This window comes from Ziziphus jujuba, chromosome 2 (genome assembly GCF_031755915.1).
Source record: "Ziziphus jujuba cultivar Dongzao chromosome 2, ASM3175591v1".
Classification (NCBI taxonomy): domain Eukaryota; kingdom Viridiplantae; phylum Streptophyta; class Magnoliopsida; order Rosales; family Rhamnaceae; genus Ziziphus; species Ziziphus jujuba.
Genome location: NC_083380.1, coordinates 31,969,979 through 31,995,516, shown reverse-complemented (window position 1 = coordinate 31,995,516; position 25,538 = coordinate 31,969,979). Strand labels below are relative to the sequence as shown.

Here is a 25,538-nt window from a genome sequence, read left to right as displayed (position 1 = left end):
GAAAGAATTTGAATGTAGGTGCAGATCATACAAGTCAAATTACTTTCCTTCGTAGATCTATGATCAATTCAAGGAAGGAAACGACATTGAAATGGGAGATGCAATAGAGGATGAATGAAAAATAAGAAAGAAGATGATTATAGTTGCATTGTGGTGTATATAGATGGATCCAAACGGTCGACCAACAATGAACAGAGTCAAAGAGATGCTTGAAGGAGGTGTTGAAAGCCTGCAAATACCTCCAAAGCCTTTTGTATGTCCACAAGAAAAGCCTGTAAAGCCTGTAAATGATGAAGGGGCGAAAATCAGATCCAAGATACTCAACAACAGCTTCATGTCATGACAACTCCGAAGAGATTACTCAAATTATAGAATTAAGTTAAAGAGATAAAGTCTAAGAATGATAGGTTTTTTGTTTTCACATTTACTAAGACAAATATATGCTTTTATCCCCTTACTTGTTTTAGAAACGAATTCTCATTCACAATGCCATAAGACTCTGTATTAAATTACTTTTTTCCTTTCTGGAAGCAAAGTAATTTATATGTTGAGGGATGATTCCGATTGGTCTACTAAAAATTGACCACAAATACAAGACAATAAGAATGATCATAAAAGTTACACTTATTGTTTACAAAGATCATCATTTTAATATTTTAATCTATACTTCAAAAATAAAAAAATAAAAATTTTTGTACATCTCTGTTTGCAAGTCATCAAGTTCATGATTCTTCTCATCATCTCGTACCATATGAAAATGGAGAAACCAGTTTTTTCCAATTAAAAATCAATAGTATGAGATATATTAAAAAGTTTGTGGTAAAAATGAAGTATTATTATTATTATTATTTTTTTTTTTGCTAAAACAAAGTATTATTGTTGATAAATATATATATATATATATATAACATAAATATAGATGTGTAAATCTTTTTACTTATTTAGCTTTTTAATGAATAAATATTATGTAGGAATGTAATTAGTAATCGTTATTTTTTCCCCCCCAAAAAAAAAAAAAATCAAAATTTGTATTTTAATACGGGAATTTGATAATTAATCTTCAAAGAATATACAAATAAACAAATTGCATTTGGGCTAAAAAAAAAAAAAAACTTTTTTATTCATTTATTGTAAAAAGAAACTCTGAGCTCTGACTTCGTTTTGGTGGTTTTCCCCAATTCGAAGTCTGTGACTCTATTTCTAACAAGAAACTCAGGTTCCCCAAAAACGAAAATACAGCTGCCCAAAAATCTAATTCTCGTACTTTTTTCTCTCTTAAATTAATAGATCTTTTCTACTAAATCGACCAAGCTCTTCTCTTCTTTCCCTCGAAACTCTCTCTGAAGCAGAGCAACCAAACATGGCGTTGAGGTTTAGCCAAGCCCATAACCACCATGATTACGATGATGATGCAGAATAAACCTGCGGTTCTATACCACTATTCATGCCCAGACGGAGCTTTTGCAGCTTTAGCAGCTCAGCTCTTCTTCTCTGCTGCTTGTCTTCTGGTGATGTTCTTCCCCAACACCGTCTACGCCCCCATCGCTTCCATTCAGCTCCCTCTCGCCAAAATCAGCGATATTTACTTTCTAGACTTCGTGGATGCATCTGGGTTTGTTCAGGAAATCTCTTCCAAGGTCTGCAGAGCGGTGGTTTTGGATTACCCCAAGACCGCAGGGGAGGGTCTTTGCGGTGAGAGTTCTTGTTCAGTTGGTGAGAATGTGGCGAGGGTTATTGATATCCGGAGGAGTGGAGCTACTATTGCCTTTGATTATTTCGAGGAAAGAGCTGGTAGTGGTCTAAAAGATTTGAGTGTTGGTTCGATGTGGGTTTGAACATTGAATCCATCTTTGTTCAAGCAGGTAATTTGTATTTTTATGGGTTTATTGGTTTTTTATTTTATTTATTTTTTTAAAGCTGTAAAGCTAAAAAGTTCTCTATTTATTTGGGTGTATAAGGCTTTTGCAGTTGCTTTTTTTGAATTTGGAGGATGTAATTAGTCAGGGATTGACCAGCTTATCCTAAAAGCAGGAAATGATTCTCTGGGTCAATCATATAAGATTGCTCTTGTAGGTGGAGCATTTGGAGATTGCCTGGTATAGTCAATGTATCCTTCTCTCTCTCTTCAAACATGGGTCATTGTAGCATTTTTATATATGTTCTTGTACTTATTTGCTTCAGCGTGTAGAGATGTTGTGGTAGTTACAAGTGAATTGATGACTGAATTCTTAGTGTACAGTCATGTCAAGTTTATACATTTGTTTATGTTGGACTTGTCCTTCTATGCGTAGGCTGTGAATGCTGATTCTGTATCGGAGTTGAGTGAACTTGGAAATCAATTAGCCAACAAAAGCCGTTATCTAAAGTTGAGGTATGCAGCTATCTACCTACAGATATGATTGTCAATGTATTTCTAACATATTTTTCTTTCTCTTTTTAACATTCATTGATTAGACTGTTCTGTTTTTTTTATGTTATTAGTTGACTGCAATTTATCCCTAGAAAATAAGTAGGCTTGGAGTGTACGTTAGTTTCAATCTAGTCTAAAGTTGTTATTTTAGTAGCTGCACAAAATAGTTGTTGACTTGTTGTGGGCCCGAAGCAACTTAAGGACTTAAATGACATAGATGAGTACAAAAGCTTCACACCTTTCATTGGAGAGATTTCTTTTCTTGAAGAATTTCTATTTTTTTCTCCTTTGAATGCATTGGTTTTTAATTTAATATGGAAAATAAAAATAAGTGTAGCGCACATCATGCTAGAGAAACAGAGAAAGATGAGGAACCACTTCATTCTTCACCGCCAATATGTGAACTATGTGTATGATAACTTTTGACAAGTCATATTGGCCTTTGAATGAATATATTCAGGGTGAATAAGCATTGAGAAGTTATGATCATGATTTATACACCGTTAGATCAATTCATTTACTGGTCAAAATGCTATTTGTAAAAAATATTACTTGAATAGCTTAGTACATAGGACTCGGTCCTCAATCTCACCATGAGATTCTTTAAAAAGTGCTAAATAAACAAAGTTAAAATCAAAAGTGGGACTGCAACTAATAAGAGGAAAAGAATTAGTGAACAAAATAGCTTAGGGCTAATTAATTATTAGATAGTTCTGCTCTAATAACAATGATTATGATTTTAAATACTGTATGTGTGAAAGTTTAAGGGAAAAATTGGCAGAAGAGCACTATGATGTGCAATTTCCTTTCTTAATTTATTTGAATTTCTCTTTACTGTGGACATTACACGGTTTTCAAATTCAACATCCCTTTGCAGTGACCGGGTGATAAGGCTTTATAAATCTTCGTTGACCATCTGTTGAACACCTTATCGCAAAAACTATGGATATATCTAACTAGACTTCTAAATATTATTATTAGAAGAGATCATATAAATTTTTTTTTTTTATTTTCCTAATCTAGACTTCTAGATAAACATGGTTTATTTAGATTTTTGTTCCCTAAAGAATTGTTTGTTTGAGGTACGTATATGACAAAGAAGAGATTATATTTCTTGGCAATTTACTTTTTGTTAGGCTTTGGTTTTCTATGGGTTCAACGTTTCGTAATCCTCATGAACCAAGGCTTGATTATATTTCTTGGCAATTTATTTTTGTTAGGCTTTGGTTTTGTACAGCTTCAACGTTTCATAATCCTCATGAACCAAGACTTTCTGCTAAAGTACTTGCCACACCCTTAGATTCCAAGAATAAGGAAATGTTTCCCACAGATCAAAATCCATATATATATATATATATATATATACACACTTTTAAGATATTAATAATATTCAGTTTTTCTATGTTTGACCAGATCAGACTGAGTGTTTTCTAGTTTTGAATTTCCAATTAGAAATGGGCTAGCAAGATGTCCTTGCATTGGAAAAATCTTACATATAGATAGTGACAATTAACAAACTTTTTCCACTGTCGTTAACTAACATGGTCACCCACCTTGTATACTTCATGTATGTGGATGACATATATATACGAAGAAGATGACATACATAGACTATAGGTCGTTTGTGACAAATGCCAAATACAAATATTAAAAGACCCTCTTCACGATTAACAGGCCTAGGCCTAGGCCTCCTCTTTCTTGTTTTAAGCTGGAGCATTGATGAAAGGACTATATAGAAAGTTTGGGTTCTTCAAAAATAGGCATTTTGCTGCTTGAGAAAGAAAGATCTGGTTGAGAAACATAACTCTGCTATGATACCATAAATAAATAGAGGGAATAGAAATGATATTTGATAGATAAATGCTCTTGCATATCTACAGACTTATCTCTTACAAAAGGAATGGATTCTATATTATATCCATATAGTGCTAACGGATGATGATTCTCTCGTTCAAGAAGTTTTTATTCAGATTGTCAGGAAACACATCCCACCAATGTTGCCATAGGATTTTAGAAGTTCTTTTGTTGACTAAAATAGTTTATTTTTCTAGTTTTGATTTTTCAATTCTGAATAGGGAAGAAGACCTGATTCCTGTGGTCTTAACCTTGGAAAAATCATCCATATGGATAGTGATAGTCAACAAGCTTAATTGCTTATACGGTAGACTTCATATATATATATATATATATATGAATGATATTAGAAGAAAAAAGAGTAGGAAAGACCCCAAATGATATCATTCATCCTCCTCCAAAATGGAGATTGCAAGACCCTCTTCAACACCACTCATAGGCCTAGGCAGCTTCATCTTTCTTGTTTTGATGGTTTTTCATCTTCAAACTAGCTATGCAAAACATCATGATCATCATCTTTGCCCTGCATCTTCATGTGGAAATATACCCAATATAAGCTACCCTTTTCGGCTCCAAACCGATCCACCAAACTGCGGGAAGAAAGGCTATGAACTATCTTGCGAGAATAACAACCGTACTACTATCTTATACTTGTATTCGGGAAAATACCATGTCCATGCAATCAATTACGATAACTACACAATCCGACTGGCGGACGTCAATATTGACAAGGCTAATTGCTCCACGGTACCTCCTTACTCTTTGTTCAAGTATAACTTCAGTTACAGAGATCCATATTTAATTAGGATGAATACAGACAGTGAATCATATTCACTTTCAGAAGCTATAACATTCGTCAAGTGTGAACATCCAGTTAAGTCTCCTCTTTGCATACCCACTGATCGATGCATTAATAGGAGTGGTGCTGCTAGTACTACCTTATCCAAAGAGGAATACTACTCTTATGTGAAGGTTGGTGGAACAAATACATCGGAGTTAGAGGATTCTTGCCGTATAGAGCTGATGGTTATGATCACATCACGACTGCAGAGAATTTGGGAAAACAGCAGCGCCAACATTTCCTACAAAGACATACACAATCAACTTGTATACGGCTTTGAGCTTTCATGGTTGCCAAGTTTTGTTAATTTAGATGACACTTTAGGTGACACTTGCTATGTCAATGGCGCCAACAACATGGTCCATTGTAAGGATATATAGAAGCCTGAATTTTTTTTTTTTTAATTATATTGTGGAATTAATAGAGTTTCCACTACCCATAATATAATAATTGTGTGAGCTGATAGGCGTAATTTCTGTTTCTTACTGTAGGCGGTGATTTGAGGACTAGTACTCCGACCCTTTTTGAGATTGGATGTAAGTATCCTCTCTCAAGTCTCAACATCCTAATATACTATTACTATCCTAGAAAGAAGCAGTTTTCACAAACTGCTTCATAAATACGAAAATCTAATTTTTGATAGTTTATTTGTGAAAATTTCTATGATCATACATATATATATAGGCTAATATTTAAAGCTGCACACACAAAGTCTTTTTACTTGATTGATTTATTCGGGATCACTTTTTTAGACATCTAATTTATTAACCTCTTTTACTTGTTCTTTTTTGGTCTTGTAGTGCTCGGCCCCCTCATGATCCTATTGACCGGTAAATGCTTAATTTACAACTCCCATAACTGTCTAACATTAGTAATTTAACAATTTAACTCTCTGTATGCAAATCAGTGTCGTACATCTATCTGCTTTATGTATAAATTGAATTAGAATCCTTTGTTTGTTTGTTTGTTTGTTTTTTTTTTTTTTTTTTTTTTTTTTTTAAATCCTTGTCCTATACTTTTTTTTCAATCCTGATTTGTCAATTCAATGAATGATATAAAACCATTTTATCAAAAAAAAATAACAAAATAAAAAATCGGAAAGATAAATAAATCCAAATTAAATATGTATGGATATATATATTTCAAGTGTTAAAAAACAAGCATAGATGAAAAACAAGCAGAGGATCCCAAATATGTAAGAATATGAGAATAAGGAATTAATACAACAAGATCAATTAGATTCATGATTTTATCATTTTATCATTATTATTCTTTGGCATTGAGGCTGTCTGAGAAGGGCTGATGATTTTATTACTTGTACATAATTTTGAACTGAAAAGCAAATAAACTAAACGATTCAAATTTGTGACATTGATTAACTATTGCTCTATGTGTGAAGAAAATTTCTATACATGCAGTTTTAAAACTATGCATTGACAATTATCAAATAACTCCTTTGGTATATATTCTCTTACAGTTTTCTTGATCATGGTTCCCTTAGCAATTGCATTTCATACCTACAAACGGCGAAGGCGACATTTATCAATGTATAATATCATCGAAGAATTCTTACAAACTAACAACGATCTTATGCCTGTAAGGTATTTGTACTCCGATATTAGAAAGATGACTAAGGGTTTCAAGGACAAACTAGGCGAAGGAGGTTATGGTTCTGTCTATAAAGGAAAGCTTGGTAGTGGACGTTTTGTAGCAATCAAGATGTTAAAGACACCCAAGGCTAATGGGCAAGATTTCATCAATGAAGTTTCTACCATTGGAAGGATTCACCATGTCAATGTCGTGAAGCTTGTTGGTTTCTGTGCTGAGGGATCAAAACGTGCTCTTGTATATGATTTTATGCCTAATGGATCTCTTGACAAATATATTTTTTCTCAAGAAGGCATTAACTTATTAGATTGCAAGACAATGTGTGAAATCTCTTGTGGATTGGCTCGTGGTATTGAATATCTTCATAGAGGATGCAACATGCAAATTCTGCATTTTGATATTAAGCCTCAAAATATTCTTCTGGGTGAGAATTTTATTCCAAAGGTTTCTGATTTTGGGCTTGCAAGATTATCCCCATTAGGTAATAGCATTGTCTCTCTTACTGCAGCACGAGGAACCATGGGATACATAGCTCCGGAGTTGTTTTACAAAAATATTGGAGCAGTTTCTAACAAAGCAGATGTTTATAGTTTCGGAATGCTATTGATGGAAATGGCTAGTAGAAGAAAGAATTTAAATGCAGGTGCAGATCATACAAGTCAAATATACTTTCCTTCATGGATCTATGATCAATTCAAGGAAGGAAATGACTTTGATATGGACGATGCAACAGAGGATGAATAAAAAATAAGAAGGAAGATGATTATGGTTGCATTATGGTGTATACAGATGAATCCAAATGATCGACCAACAATGAACAGAGTCAAAGAGATGCTAGAAGGAGATGTTCAAAGCTTGCAAATGCCTCCAAAGCCTTTTGTATGTCCGCAAGAAAAGCCAGTAAAGCCTCTAAATGATGAAGGGGTGAAGTCAGATTCAGGATACCCAGCTGCATCATGTCATGAAGACTCCAAAGAGATTAGTCAAATTATAGAATCAAGTTAAAGAGATAAAGTCTAAGAATGGTAGGTTTGTTGTTTTCACATTTACCAAGATAAATATATGCTTTTATCCCCTCGTTTTAGAAACAAATTCTCATTTACGATGCCACAAGACTATGTATTAAATTAGTTTTTTCCTTTCTAGAAGCAGAATAATTTATATGTTGAGGGATGATTTCGATTGGTCTACTGAAAATAGACCACAAATATAAGACAATAAGAATGATCATAAAAATTGCACTTATTGTTTACACATATCATTATTTTAATGTTTCAACATGTACTTCAAAATAAAAATAAAAATAAAAAAAGAAATTCTATAGTTCTTTGTTTGCAAGTCAAGTTCATGATTTTTCTTATTATCTAATACCATGTAAAACGGAGAAACCAATTTTTTCCAATTAAAAGTCAATAGTGTTATAGATATTAAAAAGTTTATGCGGTAAAATGATGTATTATTATTCCATTGACAAATATATATATATATATTGTTTAATTTTAGGATGCAGACCACTTGTATTAAAGTTGTTGATATTTTTTTTCTTAATAAGTTTCGATTTTGAAGTTGATCCACATGAGTTCCGTAACTTAATAACATTCTATTTATATTTATATATAACTTAGATATAAATATATAAATTCTTTTTAATCATTTATTTAGCTTTTTAATGGATAAATATAAGTAAATATTAAGATTAATAAAATAATACTATATTATTTTATCATATCATATAATAAATTTTTTTATGCCTCATAATATTATTAAGTAAAAATATTATGTATGAGAATGTAATTAGTAATCATTATTTTTTCCCCTCAAAAGGGAGAAAAAAAATCAAAATTTATATTTTAATAAGGGATTTTTGTAATTAATTTGCAAAAAATATATCAATAAAACAACTTGCATTTGGGCTAAAAAGAAAAAAAAAAAAAGAAATCCGTTTTACTTTTTTGTTGTAAATAGTCAAAACAGGCATGTTCTGAGCTCTGACTTCGCTTTTGTAGTTTTCCCCAATTCGAAGTCTATGACTCTATTTATAACAGGGAGCTCGGGTTCCCAGAGTTCGAAAATGCAGCTTTCAAAGCCCAAAACTCTAATTCTCGTACTTTTTTCTCTCTTAAATTAATAGATCTTTTCTACTAAATCTACCAAGCCATTCTCTTCTTTCCCTCGAAACTCTCTCTGAAGCAGAGCAGCCAAACATGGCGTCGAACGCTCTTGGAGGTTCGGGTTTAGCCAAGCGCATAACCACAATGATTACGATGATGATGCAGAAGAAACCTGCAGTTCTATGCCACTATCCATGCTCAGACGGAGCTTTTGCGGCTATAGCAGCTCACCTATTCTTCTCTGCTGCTTGTCTTCGGTGACGTTCTTCCCCAACACCGTCTACAACCCCATCGCTTCCAATCAGCTGCCTCTCGCTGAAATCCGCGATATTGACCTTCTAGACTTCGTGGATCCATCTGGGTTTGTTCAGGAAATCCCTTCCAAGGTCAGCAGAGTGGTGGTTTTGGATCACCACAAGACCGCAGTGGAGAGTCTTTGCGGTGAGAGTTCTTGTTCAGTTGGTGAGAATGTGGAGAGGGTTTTTGATATCCAGAGGAGTGGAGCTACCATTGCTTTTGATTATTTCTAGTAAAGAGCTGGTAGTGGTCTAAAAGAATTGAATGTTGGTTCGAGGAAAGAGCAGGTAATTTGTTTTTATGGGTTTATTGTTTTTTATTTTATTTTATTTTTTAAAGCTGTAAAGCTAAAAAGTTCTCTATTTATTTGGGTGTATAAGGCTTTTGCATTTGCTTTTTTCGAATTTGGAGGATGTAATTAGTCAGGGATTGACCAGCTTATCCTAAAAGCAGGAAATGATTCTCTCGGTCAATCATATGAGATTGCTCTTGTGGCTGGAGCATTTGGAGATTGCCTGGTATAGTCAATGTATCCTTCTCTCTCTCTCCAAACATGGGTCATTGTAGCATTTTTATATATGTTCTTGTACTTATTTGCTTCAGCGTGTAGAGGTGTTGTGTTAGGTACAAGTGAATTGATGACTGAAGTCTTAGTGTACGGTCATGTCAAGTTTATACATTTGTTTATGTTAGACTTGTCCTTCTATGCGTAGGCTGTGAATGCTGATTCTGTATCAGAGTTGAGGAGTGAACTTGTTCATCAATTAGCCAACAAAAGCCGTAATCTAATGTGGAGGTATGCAGCTATCTACCTACATATATCATTGTCAATGTACTTGTAGCATATTTTTCTTTCTTTTTTTAACAGTCAGTGATTAGACTGTTCTGTTTTTTATATTATTAGTTGACTGCAATTTATCCCTAGAAAATAAGTAGGCTTGGAGTGTACGTTAGTTTCAATCTAGTCTAAAGTTGTTATTTTGCTCGTTGCACAAGTAGTTGTTGACTTGTTGTGGGCCTGAAGCAACTTAAGGACTCAAATGACATAGATGAGTACAATAGATTCACACCTTTCATTGGAGAGATTTCTTTTCTTGAAGAATTTCTGTTCTTTTCTCCTTTGAATGCGTTGATTATTGGCACACCACGTTTAAGCATTTACATGCCAGTTTTGTCGTAGTTATAATTCCTATGGATAAGCAATATTGAGGACTAAAACTGGTAAGTGTGGCGTTAATTGCTTAGAGCTATTCTTTCTGGAGTTATAATGTGGTAGACTGTTCTTTTCTCCAGTAATATATATTCATGCAAAACAGAAATCATACCTACTTCTTTCTGATAAATTGGATAAGCCCCCTTTGTCAGAGTAAATAACAGTCAGTCACTTGGACATTGGAGATCACTTCAACTCTACAATGATTTGGTTGAGATGATACACCTAATCTTTTCCTTGGTCAAGGATTTAATGCCACTACTTCCTGAAATTTGTGTGCCTACTTTCTTTTGATTATCTTTGAAGTGTCACAACTAAAAATGCCTCTAGTAACTAATAATGCATCTAGTGTCACAACTAACGGGCTATTGGGGGTTTCGGACTAATATAAGAATAGCTGCCAACCAAAGAAAGTCTTATAAACAAGCCACTAAAGAACTGAATTGAATAGCTCTTATGAAAGCTCCAATTTGTAAGCATTACATTGTCAGAATGTCCCATGTAGAAGAATTCAAGCATAATCTCACCATTAAAGGGTACAGAAGAATTATAGCATAGTCTCACTGTTAAAAGGATACAGAACGCGCTTCCATGTTACAATACAGCGTTTAAAAGAGCAGTGGTTGACCTGGTGAAGACCCAGATGGTGATCATTGAGGATTTATTCATGGGTCAGCCATGAGGCCGATTACCACTTTTGCTTGTTGATGCCTAATGGCACTTGTTTGGTACTGAATTCTAGTTAATTGACTAGAACAAATTGCTGGAGAAGCCTTGCAGTTTGTCTTGGTCATTTCCTGTTCTAAGTGCCTCTTTTTTTTTTTCTTTTTTTTTTTTTTTCTTTTTTTTGGTGTGCTGATACTTAAGTGTCTTGTTTTGTATCTATTTAATTGGCTTCATATGCAGAGTTAGGTCCACTTTCTAATAGCTCAAAAGTTTTTCAAATTGATGGTAAGGCTACCTTAGTCTAAAAGCAGAATGACCACTAACAACAATGTTAGACCAGAGAGTTGATAGAGAGAGGGATGAAAAAAAGATAATGCAAAGGCTTATTAATTATGGGATGGCTATGCTTTAATAACAATGATGATGAGTTTTAAATAATATATGTGAAAATTTAATGGAAATTTGGCAGAGGAGCACTATGATATGTAGTTTCCTTTGTTAATTTATTTCTCTTTATATGGTTGAGAGAATCAACCAACCAACAAATTGGTGGTCCAGGTGACTCATAGCTCCCCTCTCGCCGACATCAATACTGTTCAAATTCGATATCCTTTTGTACTGACTCTATGATAAGGATTTATAAGTCTTTGTTGACCAACCTTATCGCAATAACTAGAGTATATTTAATATAGGCTTTTGAATATTTTTATGAACTTTTTTTAAGTGATTACTTTTGCGAAGTTAATTAAGTTCCATTAACTTTTATATAGTTACAGAATTATGTAACTATAAACAGTGACTTCCAGGTTATGGAGTTTTGCCAAGATCTAGAAGTCCACACTACTGATTGAACAAATGTCTCGCTTTGAAATTGGAAAAAATATTCTTTTAAAATACCAAAAGAAATATGTTTAAAAAACATTGTTTTCAATGCTATCTCTGATTTAAACTCGATTTATTAATTAAACTAACTTCATTTAATTTAAGATTATGTAATTTAAACCCTATATTGGTTTAGAAGTAAGCACATTATTGAGCCTTCTTTCATGAATGTTTGCACATTGATGCAATTGGATCTCAAGATTAACAGCATACTAACTTTCCGTCCACTCTTTTCCTCACGTGCTCTCTTTTTACCACTAATATTTTTATTTATTTATTTTTTGGAGTATAAGCTTTACTCTCTCTTCTCCGACCCTTCATTGAAGCTCTGAAGATAGAACCGGAGCTCACACTACAAACAAACCACCAAGCCTGCAAACGACAAATCTCAATGCAGCAGACAATGAAAATGGTTATGATCATGACTGGAGTCTATCTCCGTTCCTTACTCTCCATTATCAAACTTTTGTGTACTTTCATTTTAAAAGATTTCTATAGTATTGATAGATTTTTATTGACATTGATAAACATTCATTCACTACTAAATATAATATGTACTTTGTTGTAACAAAATTATGCATATACGTCATGTAAATAAAAATATTTTTTTCAATATTTAAAAATAAAGGAGGCATTTTTACTTTTTTATTTTTTTAATTTTTATCTATTTTTTCAAAGAAACAAATGAAATTGTATTAAAGAAAAGTAGCACAAACATAAAAAAAAAAATAAAACAAAAATAAAAAATGAAAATAAAAAATAAAAATAAAACAATAAGAATATAAATAAAGTAAACAAGAAGAATAAGCTACTAGTGCCCTTACTAAATTAAACTTTGCTAACTTATATTCCACTACATTATTGACGTAAGAGTAAACAAAACTTTTAGAAAAGAAACAGTAGAGACGAATATAAAAACATAAGAGGTTCTTCCGCTGTAAAATTTTTATCATCCTCTATGATTCCTCTTACCACCAATAATGAAATGCTTCAGGCGACATTTTTCTTGAAAAGTGAAGTAAACATCAATTAATTTTAAGTGAATTTTTCTTAAAAAAAAAATAAAAATAAAAAAAGAATTGTTTGTTTGAGGGTATACAATGAAGAAGAGAGAATATTTCTTTGCAACTTACTTTTCTTGGGCTTTGGTTTTCTGCGTTGGAGTCGACAGAAAGAGGAAGAACAGGAAGGCCACAAAAATGGTGTGCAAAGTAAATTAAGTTGGAGATATTCCAAAAATATTCAGAAGTCAATGTTAGTAAATAAGTTATAAATTGTGAAGTTTGATTTTTATATTTTACACTTAATTACAAATTAAAGTTCTTATATAGTTCCATTTATAAAGTCTATAAAAGTCATTGGACAATACACTAGTAATACAAAGACTTTACAAAGAAGATAGAAAAAAAAAAAAAAAAATGGAGATTGGAACACCCTCTTCTTCACCATTCATAGGCCTAGGCAGCTTCATCTTGTTTTGATGGTTTTCCATCTTCAAACTAGCTATGCAAAGCATCATAATCATCATCTTTGCCCTTCATCTTCTTGTGGAAATATACCCAATATAAGCTACCTTTTTTGGCTCCAAGCCGACAACCATACTGCAGGAACAAAAGGTATGAACTATCTTGTGAGAATAACAATCGTTTTACTGTCTTAAACTTGTATTCAGGAAAATACCATGTCCATGCAGTCAGTTACAATAACTACACAATTCGACTGGTGGCTTTCAATATTGACAAGGCTAATTGCTTCTCGGTATCTCCTTACTCTTTGTTCAATTATAACTTCAGTTACGAAGATCGTTATTTAATTGATATGCATACAGACAGTGAGTCATATTCACTCTCAGAAGCTAGAACATTCGTCAAGTGTGAACATCTAGTTGAGTCTCCTCTTCACAGACCCACTGATCCATGCATTAATCGTAGTGGTGCTGCTAGTACTACTTTATCCAAAGAGGCACACCACTCTTATGTGAAGGTTGGTGGAACAAATACATCGGAGTTAGAGGATTCCTGCTGTATAGAGCTGATGGTTATGATCACATCATGACTGAAGAGAATTTGGGAAAACAGCAGCACCAACATTTCCTACAAAGACATACACAATCAACTTTTGTATACGGCTTTTAGCTTTCATGGTTTCCAAGTTTTGCTAAAAAAGATAAATGGGGTTACACTTGCTATGTCCATGGCTCCGACAACACGGTCCATTGTAAGGATATTTGGAAGCCTGAATTTTTATTTTTTATTTTTAAAGTGTGGAATTAATATAGTTTATATTACCTCAAAGATATACAATGTAATATTGGTATGAGCTAACAATGTTAATTTCTGTTTCTTACTGTAGGCAATGATTCGAGTCTTATGACCATTGTTGAAATTGGCGGTGAGGATCCCCTCTAGAGTCTCAATATCCTAATATACTATTACCATCCTAGAAACAAAAAGTTAGCACAACCTTCTTTATAAATATGAAAAATCTGATTTTGGATAGTTTATTAGTGAGATTCACTAATCCTATATATGGACCAAAACTAGGTTTTTGTTTTCTCTTGCCGTTTACCTCAGTAATGTAGTAGTATTAATGGGTAAATCCTCAATCTACACTTCCGTTTCTGTAGAGCACTAGTAATTTAAGAAGTTTATTCCATATGAGCAAATCAATATTATACGTGTACATTACACTTCCATTTTTTTGACATTTATACATTATCGCTCTGAATGTTAGACAATTTTTATGTAGTTTTTTAAACTAAAAATATTGAAGGTTTGTAACTGTCAAATTCTACACTTTTGGTAAATTTTCCTGCAGTTCTTTGGATGGTAACAAAACTCATACTTGGTATCCCATTTGTAATTGCATCTTTTATCTACAAATGGCGAAGATGACATTTATCAACGTATATAACATCATTGAAGAATTCTTAGACTAATAATGGCCACATGCCTATAAGGTATTCGTACCCGACATTAGAAAGATGACTAGGGGTTTCAAGGACAAATTAGGTGAAGGAGGTTATGGTTCTGTCTATAAAGGGAAGCTTGGTAGTGGACATCTTATAGCAATCAAGATGTTGGAAAAATCTAAGGCAAATGGACAAGATTTCATCAATGAAATTTCTACCATTTGAAGAATTCACCGTGTCAATGTAGTGCAACTTGTTGGTTTTTGTGTCAAGGGATCGAAGAGGGCTCTTGTATACGATTTGATGTCTAACGGATCTCTTGATAAATATCTGTTTTCAAAAGAAGTAATTAACGTTTTTAGATTGCAAGACAATTTGTGAAATCTCATGTGGAGTGGCTCGTGGTATCAAGTATCTTCATCAAGGTTGCAACATGCAAATCCTGCATTTTGATATTAAGCCGCACAACATTCTTTTGGATGAGAATTTTATTCCAAAGGTTTCTGATTTCGGGCTTGCAAGACTATCCCCATTAGGCAATAGCAATGTCTTTGTTACTGCAGCAAGAGGAGCCATGGGATACATATCTCCAGAGCTATTTTAGAAAAACATTGGAGCAGTTTCCAACAAAACGGATGTTTATAGTTTTGGAATGCTATTGATGGAAATGGCCAGTAGAAGAAAGGATATGAATGCAGGTGCAGAGCATATAAGTCAACTTTGCTTTCCTTCGTGGACTTATGATCAATTTAAGGAAGGAAATGACTTAAAAATGGAAGTTGCAACAAAGGATCAATCGAAAATTAGACAGAAGATGAGTATAGTAGCATTATGGTTTATACAGCTGAATCCAAATGATCGACCAACAATGAATGGAGTCAGAGAGATGCTTGAAGGAGAAGTTGAAAGCCTACAAATGCCTCCAAAGCCTTTTCTATGTCCACAAGAAAAGTGTCTAAATGATGGAGGATTGAAATCAAATTCAAGATCCTCTACACCAGCTTCAGATGATGAATCCGAAGAGATTAGTGATATTGTAGAATCATGTTAAGAGAGATAGCTTAATGATTGTTGGTTTGTTGTTTTCACATTTTCATGAGAAATGTGCTTTATATGTCGTTTAATTTAATTACTATTTGAATTAGATTCTCATTTATGGTGTGATAAAACTTTGTATTAAGTTAATCTTTTCCTTTCTAGATGCGGAGTAAATTTATGTTGGCAAATGATTCGGATTAGTCCAATAAAAACTTGCTGGGAATATAGAATAATAGTAACTGATTTTTTATTTATTTATTTTTATTTTATTTTAAGTTTCAGAAAAGAGAAATCGAACTCTTATATAAAACGGGAAAATGTTGAAGCAAATGAAGCAAGCCATCTTGCTAATGATCATTCAGTGGATCCATCATCAAATTTACTGTTTTATCACGGCAAACAAAGTGTTGAAGCAAATGAAGAAAGCAACTTAATGACAAATGCGCAACATCTAGCTAATTTTGGTGGACCCATTATCAAATTTACAATTTTGTCATTGCAAGCAAAATAATGTTGAAGCCCTTTTTCAGCGACTTTAAAATAAAGGATGCCCTGAAGTTAAAAGTAAAATATGGCAATGTAATAGCCCTGGCTTTTGAATGAGCAGTCAGCTTTGAGGTATATCTCTGTGTGCCATATCGTTTTCTATGTTCCTTTATTATATAATATTATGTGTAAATAGTTCCCAGTGTACTCAGAAGGATCATTAAAATTTTGATCACTTTGATTGCATATTTTAATTAGAGTTTTTATAAATGATTGTTGTAGAGTAGGACAGTGACAAATAGAACATAATTTTATCTGTTCAAAACTTTATAAAAAGAAAGCCTATGTTTATTAATGTTCCACAATGTTCAAAATGAAATATGGGAAGATTCGCCCATTCTGTATTTTGCTGGTACAACAACAAGAATGGATTAAATACCACGACAGGCTTTGCGTGTCGTATATAAAGCTTTTTAGAACTGTGTGGCCTAATAAATCTCATCTTAGAAGACCCAAAAAAAATTGATGTTTAAAAGGTTTTCTACTCGGAAGTCTTAAGCCTCAATCAAACAATACAAAATTTATCTTGTATTTATATTTTACTTTAATTTATCTAAAACAACAATTTATTCAAGTTATCTATCTATAACGATTAACTTTATAATATATATATATATATATATATAAATGAGGATTAACAATTTATTTTGTATAAACTACTGATCTGTATTAGGTTGTATAACTTTTCACTAATAAATCAAAATTAATTATTTTAATAAATTTCTTTAGAATTAATAGTTGGCCCAATGGAGATACAAAATTTCGGCGGGGAATTTGGCCCAATACCCCCATAGGACCGAGTTTCATGAATTTTGCCCCCTCAATTCATTTCTTTTTTTATCTACCCCTCCAATCTTTTAAAATCCCAAAATACCCTTATGTGTTTTTTTTTTTTATATGTTTTTTTCTTTCTTTTCTTCAACTTTTCCCCTCCATCTCTTTATCCATAACCAGACCTTAGGAGCCCTCTGTTTCCTTTCATGAATCGGCCGGATTGTAAGCGTGGAGACTGCGCGTTTTGAAGGAGATGGTGAAGAGGCGACTCAGAGAGAAAACTGCAGGATTTTAGAGAGCCCTAGGAGCAGAAGCAGAAGCAACAGGTAGGCAACAGCTCTAATTTTGATTTTCTTTTAGTGGTTTTGGGAATTTTTTTTTTTTTGGGAGAAATTGTGAAAGAGAAATTGTGAAAGTTGTGTTCTGTTTTTTTTTTTTTTTTTTAAATAACGGTGGTGGTAGGCATTTCTTGCTGAGAGATATGTATGATGATATGATGCTGGATGGAGTACAGCCAACTAGGGATACATTCCATTCTGTCATCAGTTAGTGGAAAGGTGCTTTCATGTTTGTTATCATGGACTTTCATTCTTTCTGGAATTTTCCGTTAGGTTGATTTTGTTTTGTTGCAGGTGGATAAGCAAAATGCTCATTTCTTTGGTGTTACGATCAACGAGCAACAAGCCGAGTGTGGTATTGTAGTAAGAGTTACTTCAAATGCACAAAGCAAATTTAAGGTATGTATATATCATATTTTTGCATTTAAATTGTTTATATACCATGTTTGATGACTATGAACTCTCTCTCTCTCTCTCTCTCTCTGCATCTGCATTTTCTTTTGTGTTGCTGATGTGACATTAAATTTATAACCTAATTGCTTTATTTTCCAGTTACTTTATTTCGAGCAAGATGTGAGTGGCGGTTATGGTTTGGCCCTACAGGTACCATATCTTCTTTCCTATTGTGTCTCCAATCCATTTTCCATTTTATAGTGCATATGATTTTTGCATTCTGAAAGCTGTCATGGTTGTTTAAAAAATTTGAAGCATAGATGGAGTCAACAGTGCCAATGATCATATACAATTGGTAGAAATGTTTTGTAATAATCTTGTCATGTTAAACTTTCTGCTGTTATATCCTTCAATTTCTAAGTACTATGCATCTCTAATTTATTTTCAAAGCATAAAATTGTGGTTGTGAAATTGTGATTTTGAATATTACACATGGGCAGAACTTAAAATTAGTAACCTACCTGTGAATGTGACAATGATGCTCAACTTCTCTTTTCAAGTGAATGTCATTGCATTGTTTCAAGTGGTCAAGTGGTATTGGTGTGGCATTTCAATGTATTTCTGTTCAGTCCTCTGACCTCATTCCCAAGGGCTTTCTTACTTGCAATTTGACTACAATCCTTTAAACAATTGACTTATATAATTGTACTATGATTTTATATAGCATGCTTCTTTTTATTTTACTTTGATTCAGCAAATCTTTACCTTTAGTCAATAATTTTGTCATATGGAAATGCTTTTTTCCCCCCACCCCTCATCAAGCCATCTAAATTTCAATATATATCATTGACACACAAAAATCATGACAGTCAATTGCTTATTTAATTAAAATTCATTTAGCAGAATCTCTTCCTATGCACATGCATTTGACATTAGTGTGGTCTCTTTACAGATGGATAATTGATCCTCCTCTGGAGGTCAATGTACCATCAAAACGCACACCATGGCCTGATGCCCCTCCTGAACTCCCTACCAATGAAAATGTAGTGTTGGGCATCCAAGAGCATGCTGTAAAGCATCCTACAAGGACCCGCACATCTAGATCAAAGAGACGAAGCAAGAGAAAGCATGACACAAGAACGGTGGACACACAGGTTGCTTCAAAGCATTCTGAACAAATTTGAAAATCTTAGCACGAAGACGGCTAGAGATGCATGCTGCTGTGTGAATTTTAGGCATCATTCTTCAGCATCATAAAAAAATTTGAATTGCAAAGGCTTATTAGCACAGAGGCAGATGGCCTAACCTGGTATATGTGAAAAGAATCCTTCACGCTGGGCCAGTTGATAACAGGCATTGGAGTTTGAATTTTCACTTAATTTTTCACAAATTTTTTCTTTCTTTTATATATTTTTGTTTGGGATATCAGGATTCTGGTTCAGCATGAGGTATGCCAGCAAAGTCTTGCCGTGTCTGCTACCTTGTAGGACTTTGTATCCAATATGTTTCGAATCTTATACATAATCTTGGAACATAGGAATTATAGAGTTGTGTTCAGCTGGATTTTCGTAGAAAAAAAGATACCAAAATGTAATAAACAAAAAAGAAAAAAAAAAAAAGAAGGAAACTTCCATATTTGTGAAAGGATCCAATTTCTTCCATATTCAGATTTTGTTTTTAGTTTTTGTACTTGATTCTCGTGTCAATATGATGTGTAAGGAAGGATGATAATTTAAATGGATGGTATCAATCACTTTTACATGAATGGCTCCATGGTAGATGTCCAAATGAGACTTGTTAGGAGGGAATTAATTGTCTGGCTTTTGTAAACTATTTAAATACATGGATACCTATGAAAGTGTCAAGTAAAAATAACAGTTTTCTCATTGACTGTCTCGAATACAGGTGATAATATTAAAACAACTTTTTTGACCATCCCTCATTTCTATCTACCCCATTAACTTCTGTCCTGCTACCACATTAAATGTATACTGTGTCTTCCTCTCTCTTTCTCTTTTGTTGGTTGGGTACCTTTCAGCCTTCTTTTTTTGTATTGACGAACATAAGCAAACTGTTCACCCTCGGTAATTCCCGAGGAAATCGTCGGGAAACTACAAATGCCCTTTGGAAAAATTACCGACAGTTTCGTCGGTAATTCCCGAGGGTGTACAGTACATATTGTTTTGCCAATTTTTTTTACCCCACAAGGCCCCTAAGGTGTGTTGAATGAAAAAACATGGAAAACATGGATTGTATAATTGTACTAAGGAGAGAAAATCCCAAAATTTAATAAAAGTGTATCAAAGTTTGCAAAAAATAAGTAAACTGTTCACCCTCGATAATTCCCGACGAAATCGTCGGGAAACTACAAATGCCCTCTGGAAAAAATACTGATATTTTTGCAACGAAGTCATCAATGTTTTTGCAAAATTTGATATACTTTTATGAATGTTTTTGGATTTTCTCTCCTTAGTACAATTTTAGAATCCCCGTTTTGCATGTTTTTGCTTTAACACTCGTTATGGGACTTGTGGGGCCCAAAAAATATGTAAAATGTGATGGACTGTACACCCTCGGGAATTACCGACGAAAAAATCGGTAATTTTCTGAGGGAATTTGGCGGTTACCGACGTTTTCCTCGGGAATTACGGAGGGTGAACAGAAATCCCATTTTTTGGCAAAATGTGATACACATTTATTAAATTTTGGGATTTTCTCCACTTATTATAATTTTAGAATCCCTATTTGCCATGTTTTTGCATTCAACACACATTATGGAACTTGTGGGGCCCAACAAATTGGTAAAACTTGATGGACTGTACACATTCGGAAATTACCGACGAAACCGTCGGTAAATTTTCCAGGGTTTATTTGTTGGTTACGAAAAAGCGTTTCTGTAATTACTGATGGTGAATCGGGAATTATCGATGCACCATCGATAATCATCTTTCCTTTAATTTTTACCACAACCGAAGGTTTTTTTTATCTTTTATGTTTTTTCTTTTTTTTTCAACGGTTGTCATTAGTAAAGATAGGTTCAGCATATTAAGATAACATTAGTATAACATTAGTATAGACCGTCATAACATTAAACATACGATCTACATTGAAAGTTTATTAAAGCACAAATCAACAGCATATTTTTTTTCTAAAAAACATAATGTCTTGCGGACCAAATGAAGGGTTCTCCTCACTACTCATGTATTCAATAAATTTCAGAGCGTAGACGCCACAATCACCCCTGCAGAATAGCATTAATGAAAACCAACTACGTGTATTTTCACACGTAACCACAATAAAAAACAGCAGCAATACAAGTTGTTTGAAATGACAACACATTCATACCCATTATCTTGGCGGGGTGCATCTTTGATCATGGTCATCGTGAATGGATCTAAAGTGGGAGACACATCTGGATTCTTCCGGTAATATCCCCCATCCCTCAATAGGTAAGGCAGCATATACGTAAGGCATTCCGCATTCTTCAACTCTCTATTCTGGACATATTTATTTCCCATATTTGGATCGTATAAATCAATATGCCGGGCCTTCAAGTCCACACATGCTGCCAACCAATGCGCGCCTCCATTGTTGACAGGGATGTACACCTGCAAATTGGAACATAACCTCATTATCCACAAAATGGGAAACTTAGTGAGAATTTTTTTCAATATATGTATGGACTTACATAATCACATATCCGCCACGACATGCTAGGTTTGGGTGACCTCCCACGCACATAGTTACAAAGGGTCGCATCACATGAATATGTGCTATGAGATGCCCTCCATATGGGATAACGCCCTTTGATGGATGACTGCCAAATAATGAAATATATACAATATAAAATATCATCAATATAACATTAAGCAATGCAGTAACATCCCATCATCTTACCCAAAATAACACGTCTAATATGGCACAGGTGTTGGTGAACATCTTCTCATTATCAAACCGCCTTTTTCGTATGAAATACAAAATAGTGTCAATATGCTGCAAAACCACATTAAAGGAAATAAGTAACAAGTGCGAGGTGATAAATAAAACATCATTCCAAACATAGGACCACAATGATTTTACATGAACATAAAACATATAACTTACATCGAAATTCAACCATCCTTCATCGGTTAGTAGCTCAACAAAAAATTCATTTCCCACCTTCATATAAGATGTACACACGGTTGCTTCCTTCGGTGCCACCCTATACCACTCATCGAACGCCCTCTCCTTTGATGCATCAATAGGTCGAGTAAGATTAAATTTGACCTTCTTCTTACACGGGTCGGTGTAAGGAGAGATGACGTGATGTGACTGGTGGTAAACTCGACCGAATCGGTTTGTATCACCAACGTTATGCTTCCGATCTTCCACCTCAATCTCAGCTGATTGGTCATGATGTGGACTGTCAGCTGAAGCACCGATATCCCACCCGAAATGTAAAGACCGATATGGCACCAAAGCCCAGGAATCCTCCACATAGGGTCCTCCAGGTACGATAGGCTCAAACGGTGTAGTACAATCATCATCCTCCTTCCTACCATTGGAACTGTCTATGGGTGCATCAAATTCTTCAGCTTGCTCTCCAACAGACGGTGCCACAGGGGATGATGGTCTAACCGAAGATGACGGTGAATGGCTATGCATATGATGCTCGGCCTGCAAAACACAATGATTATTTTTGCAGTTCCCAAACTCTAACAACAAATAATTGCTGAATTACAATATGTAATTTAATAATGCTGAAGCACTAAAGTAAAGTATACTAAGTTGTCTAAATGATACTTGATGCTTTTGTTGGTCAATAACAGAACTAAGCATCTTCCTTAATGCTGCCATCTCTTTATTTAATTCATCAACTTTTGCCTCCAAGCAAGCAAGCTAATCAATATCAATATCCAAAACATAAGTCAACATATATTAGTACAACATATGAAATACAAATTTGCGTGCAAGCAACAATTGCATACCCTGAAATTAGCATCTGGAGGGCCACTAGAATGCTCCTCAGCTTTGGACGCATCTTTAGCGCTAACATCTTTAGCTCCAACATCTTTAGCGCCAACTATTGGTGCTACAATTGGAGGTGACGTGTAGCGAACTTCATGTATGTCAACTGCTATTGTTCGCCAGTAATCCATAGTCTTCTACTCATCGGTAGCATCTAACGTCCAGTGCACAACATACTACATGCAATGATGAAAGGAAAAAAAAGTAAATTTGGAAACTGACTATGGCAATGTAACTTGAATGTAGTCGTACCATGTAGTCTAAACAAAATTTGCCTTACATTGCTATTGGAGGAGAACCAATTATGGACAGCAAAATGGTTCGGTTGCCTTGGAGTATGCCATCCAAGGATCCTCGAACTACGGGTTTCCAACCGGTCGGCAAATTGGTTACCAAAATCAGGGATTGCTTCAAACCCCCACACCTACAAAATACAAATTATAGGTTATTAAATATAAATTTTAAGTACACGCTACATGTATTAAATATATTACCATACCTGAAACACCAATGGAAAACCTTTTAGGTCATAATACTGTGATATATTCTTTACTGCACGTCCTCGTCCTCGTTGCTGGAATGCATTGTGGAATGAGTTGATCGTCTCCTTGTAGCTCAGAATGCCCCAAGGGTAGGAATTAAATACGTCGAGATCAGCAACCAAATCAATGAATTTTTTTTTTATTTGAACCTTCGGATCCATTCCGAGTACACCATGAACTAAGAAATATAGTAACGCAATTCTAACAGCATCCCAATCATCCACAAAAAGTGTATCCTTGAATAGTCGTTCCAGTTCGGGCGGTTTCAAGTCACTCCTGTCATCTAGCAACCTCGTGCGCAGCTCATTTCCTTTGGAAATTTGCATATCATACATCGAAGGGTACCTACAAAACTTTAACCCACTAATGAGTGCGAATTCCCACTTCGTAAACCGCACTGCAGATCCGCCGAAGTTAAACTCCAGTACTTCTGGATTGTTGGACTCAACTTGTCTGCAAAGCAAGTGATGCACTAACTGACCAGAGAACCGGAGGTTCTTCATGTCAAGTAAGTGTCCAAAACATGTTTGTCTATACTTTTCGAGCTGCTCACTTGTGAGGACACTTGTAATTACTTTGTTCGCCCCTATTGGATTCCCGAATGAATGTGCCCTACATTTATTTATATCGGCATCCTGCAACATCCGTTCCTTTGGAGCATCGATGGGTTGTAATATGAATTACATAAATGGAACTGACATCAACGATTTAATCATACCCTATTTTTCCACCCTAACTTGATAATAATAATTTCCAACTAAATCTTAAGACATATGGGTTCACATTTTTGCACAAGTGGTAATTACCGATGAAACCATCGGTAATCAACCTACAATGAACTAAAAAAAAAGCCTGATGGCCTATCGGTAATTACCGATGGCCATCGGGTGAAGTTTTTCTTCAGTTTTCACATTCATGAATAAATACTGTCACATGTCTTATCATTTACCACACAAAACAACCTAAATGAATATAAAACTTACCATATCAGATGGGGGAGAGGAAAGTGGAACGTGCCCTCGAAATTTGGTGCTTTCCGTATCAGATTTGGATTTCTGCCTAGTCGTACATTGACGCTTAGAGTCGGGTGCTGCTGCTGTGCTACCACCGCGTCTCTTACTTTCCACCTTCTTAACTCCCTTCTTCGGTTGACGTCGCAAGTTCCTCTTTGGTGCCATTATAAAGTACAACCTACAAATGTACATTGACAACATTAATAAACTTTTATCTACCTTTAACAACATTGTCAACTATGTATACATACATGTATAAATATCCGCAATCCTCAATTTCATACGCTCTCTTCCTAAGGATATTGTGCATGCCATAACATTTACTGAACATTTAATGTATAGCAGTGTGCATGCCATCTAAATCTTTCTATCTTCTTCTTCTTTAATTTTTTATTTTTTTCTTTTTTGGGGATAAAGTGTTTGCGTGTTTGCTTCTAGCTAGCCATGTACCTAAAATTTTATGCATCGATCTTCTCTCTCTCTTTCTCTCTCTCTCTCTCTCTCTATATATATATATATATCTATACCTTTAGAAAGTACTAACTCTGGAATTCTCAACTTCAATTCTAATTAATCATAAAGTATTTTTCTCTTTTCTCCTGGTCAAGGGCCACCACCAGGAAATCCAAATCCGGGTTGGGGCGCACCAACAGGGAACCAAGGGAAATGGGGAAGCGAACGGAATCATAATGCAGATAGATACTCAAATCAGAGGGATAGAGGATCTCACGGTGGGGATTCTGGTTATGGTGGGGGTAATAAACCTTGGAATAGGCAGTCATCGTTTGGTAATGGAAGGGGAGGGGGAGGTTCTTCAAGGCCTCCGTTTAAGGGACAGAGAGTTTGCAAGTATCATGAGAGTGGTCATTGCAAGAAGGGTGCTTCTTGTGATTATATGCACACTTGAGAGGTTTTAGTTTTAACATATCCATAGCAATAGCATCAGCCAGCAGAGGAAGAGCACTTTGATACTGTACAGTTTATTCCCCATTGGAGAGTTTTGACATGTATAAGCATTTTTTCTTTTCTATTTATTTGTAGAACAAAGTGCAGTCTTCTAGTAGTCGGCGACTTCACTTCTTTTTGCTCTC

At 34.6% G+C, this 25,538-nt stretch overlaps 3 protein-coding genes and 1 pseudogene across 8 annotated transcripts; 3 read left to right on the top strand and 1 right to left on the bottom strand.

The window, feature by feature from the left end:
* The first annotated feature begins 1,062 nt into the window (after positions 1–1,062).
* On the top strand, positions 1,063–7,967 carry LOC107419535 (rust resistance kinase Lr10-like). Of its 5 annotated transcripts, XM_025073510.3 has the most exons (5): positions 2,378–5,471; positions 5,597–5,641; positions 5,906–5,935; positions 6,583–7,137; positions 7,222–7,967. In XM_025073510.3, exons 1-5 carry the CDS (start codon positions 4,667–4,669, stop codon positions 7,455–7,457), a joined length of 1,671 nt encoding a protein of 556 aa, XP_024929278.3. In that variant the 5' UTR covers positions 2,378–4,666; the 3' UTR covers positions 7,458–7,967. The 5 variants fall into 5 exon arrangements, 2 of the variants coding, with proteins under 2 accessions (XP_024929278.3, XP_015883765.3); XR_009635696.1 differs by lacking the exons at positions 2,378–5,471; positions 5,597–5,641; positions 5,906–5,935; positions 6,583–7,137 and adding exons at positions 1,063–1,862; positions 1,959–2,107; positions 2,292–2,371 and having other exon boundaries at positions 7,222–7,344; XR_009635695.1 differs by lacking the exons at positions 2,378–5,471; positions 5,597–5,641; positions 6,583–7,137; positions 7,222–7,967 and adding exons at positions 1,063–1,862; positions 1,959–2,107; positions 2,292–2,371 and having other exon boundaries at positions 5,906–5,925.
* Positions 7,968–8,540: 573 nt separating this feature from the next.
* LOC132800564 (rust resistance kinase Lr10-like) lies at positions 8,541–16,512 on the top strand (annotated as a pseudogene).
* A 793-nt stretch (positions 16,513–17,305) lies between these two features.
* On the top strand, positions 17,306–19,445 carry LOC125422441 (chaperone protein dnaJ 15-like). Of its 2 annotated transcripts, XR_009635755.1 has the most exons (5): positions 17,306–17,477; positions 17,614–17,708; positions 17,784–17,888; positions 18,042–18,092; positions 18,835–19,445. XR_009635755.1 is itself a non-coding variant. In XM_060814662.1 (4 exons), the coding sequence occupies exons 2-4, from the start codon at positions 17,655–17,657 to the stop codon at positions 18,141–18,143; spliced, it is 261 nt and encodes an 86-aa protein (XP_060670645.1). In that variant the 5' UTR covers positions 17,306–17,477; positions 17,614–17,654; the 3' UTR covers positions 18,144–18,227. The 2 variants fall into 2 exon arrangements, 1 of the variants encoding a protein (XP_060670645.1); XM_060814662.1 differs by lacking the exon at positions 18,835–19,445 and having other exon boundaries at positions 18,042–18,227.
* Positions 19,446–20,983: 1,538 nt separating this feature from the next.
* LOC132800430 (uncharacterized) lies at positions 20,984–21,656 on the bottom strand. Its single transcript, XM_060814038.1, has 2 exons — positions 21,571–21,656; positions 20,984–21,490 (listed from the first exon to the last, which is right to left on the bottom strand). Exons 1-2 carry the CDS (start codon positions 21,592–21,594, stop codon positions 21,137–21,139), a joined length of 378 nt encoding a protein of 125 aa, XP_060670021.1. The 5' UTR covers positions 21,595–21,656; the 3' UTR covers positions 20,984–21,136.
* Positions 21,657–25,538: the final 3,882 nt, after the last annotated feature.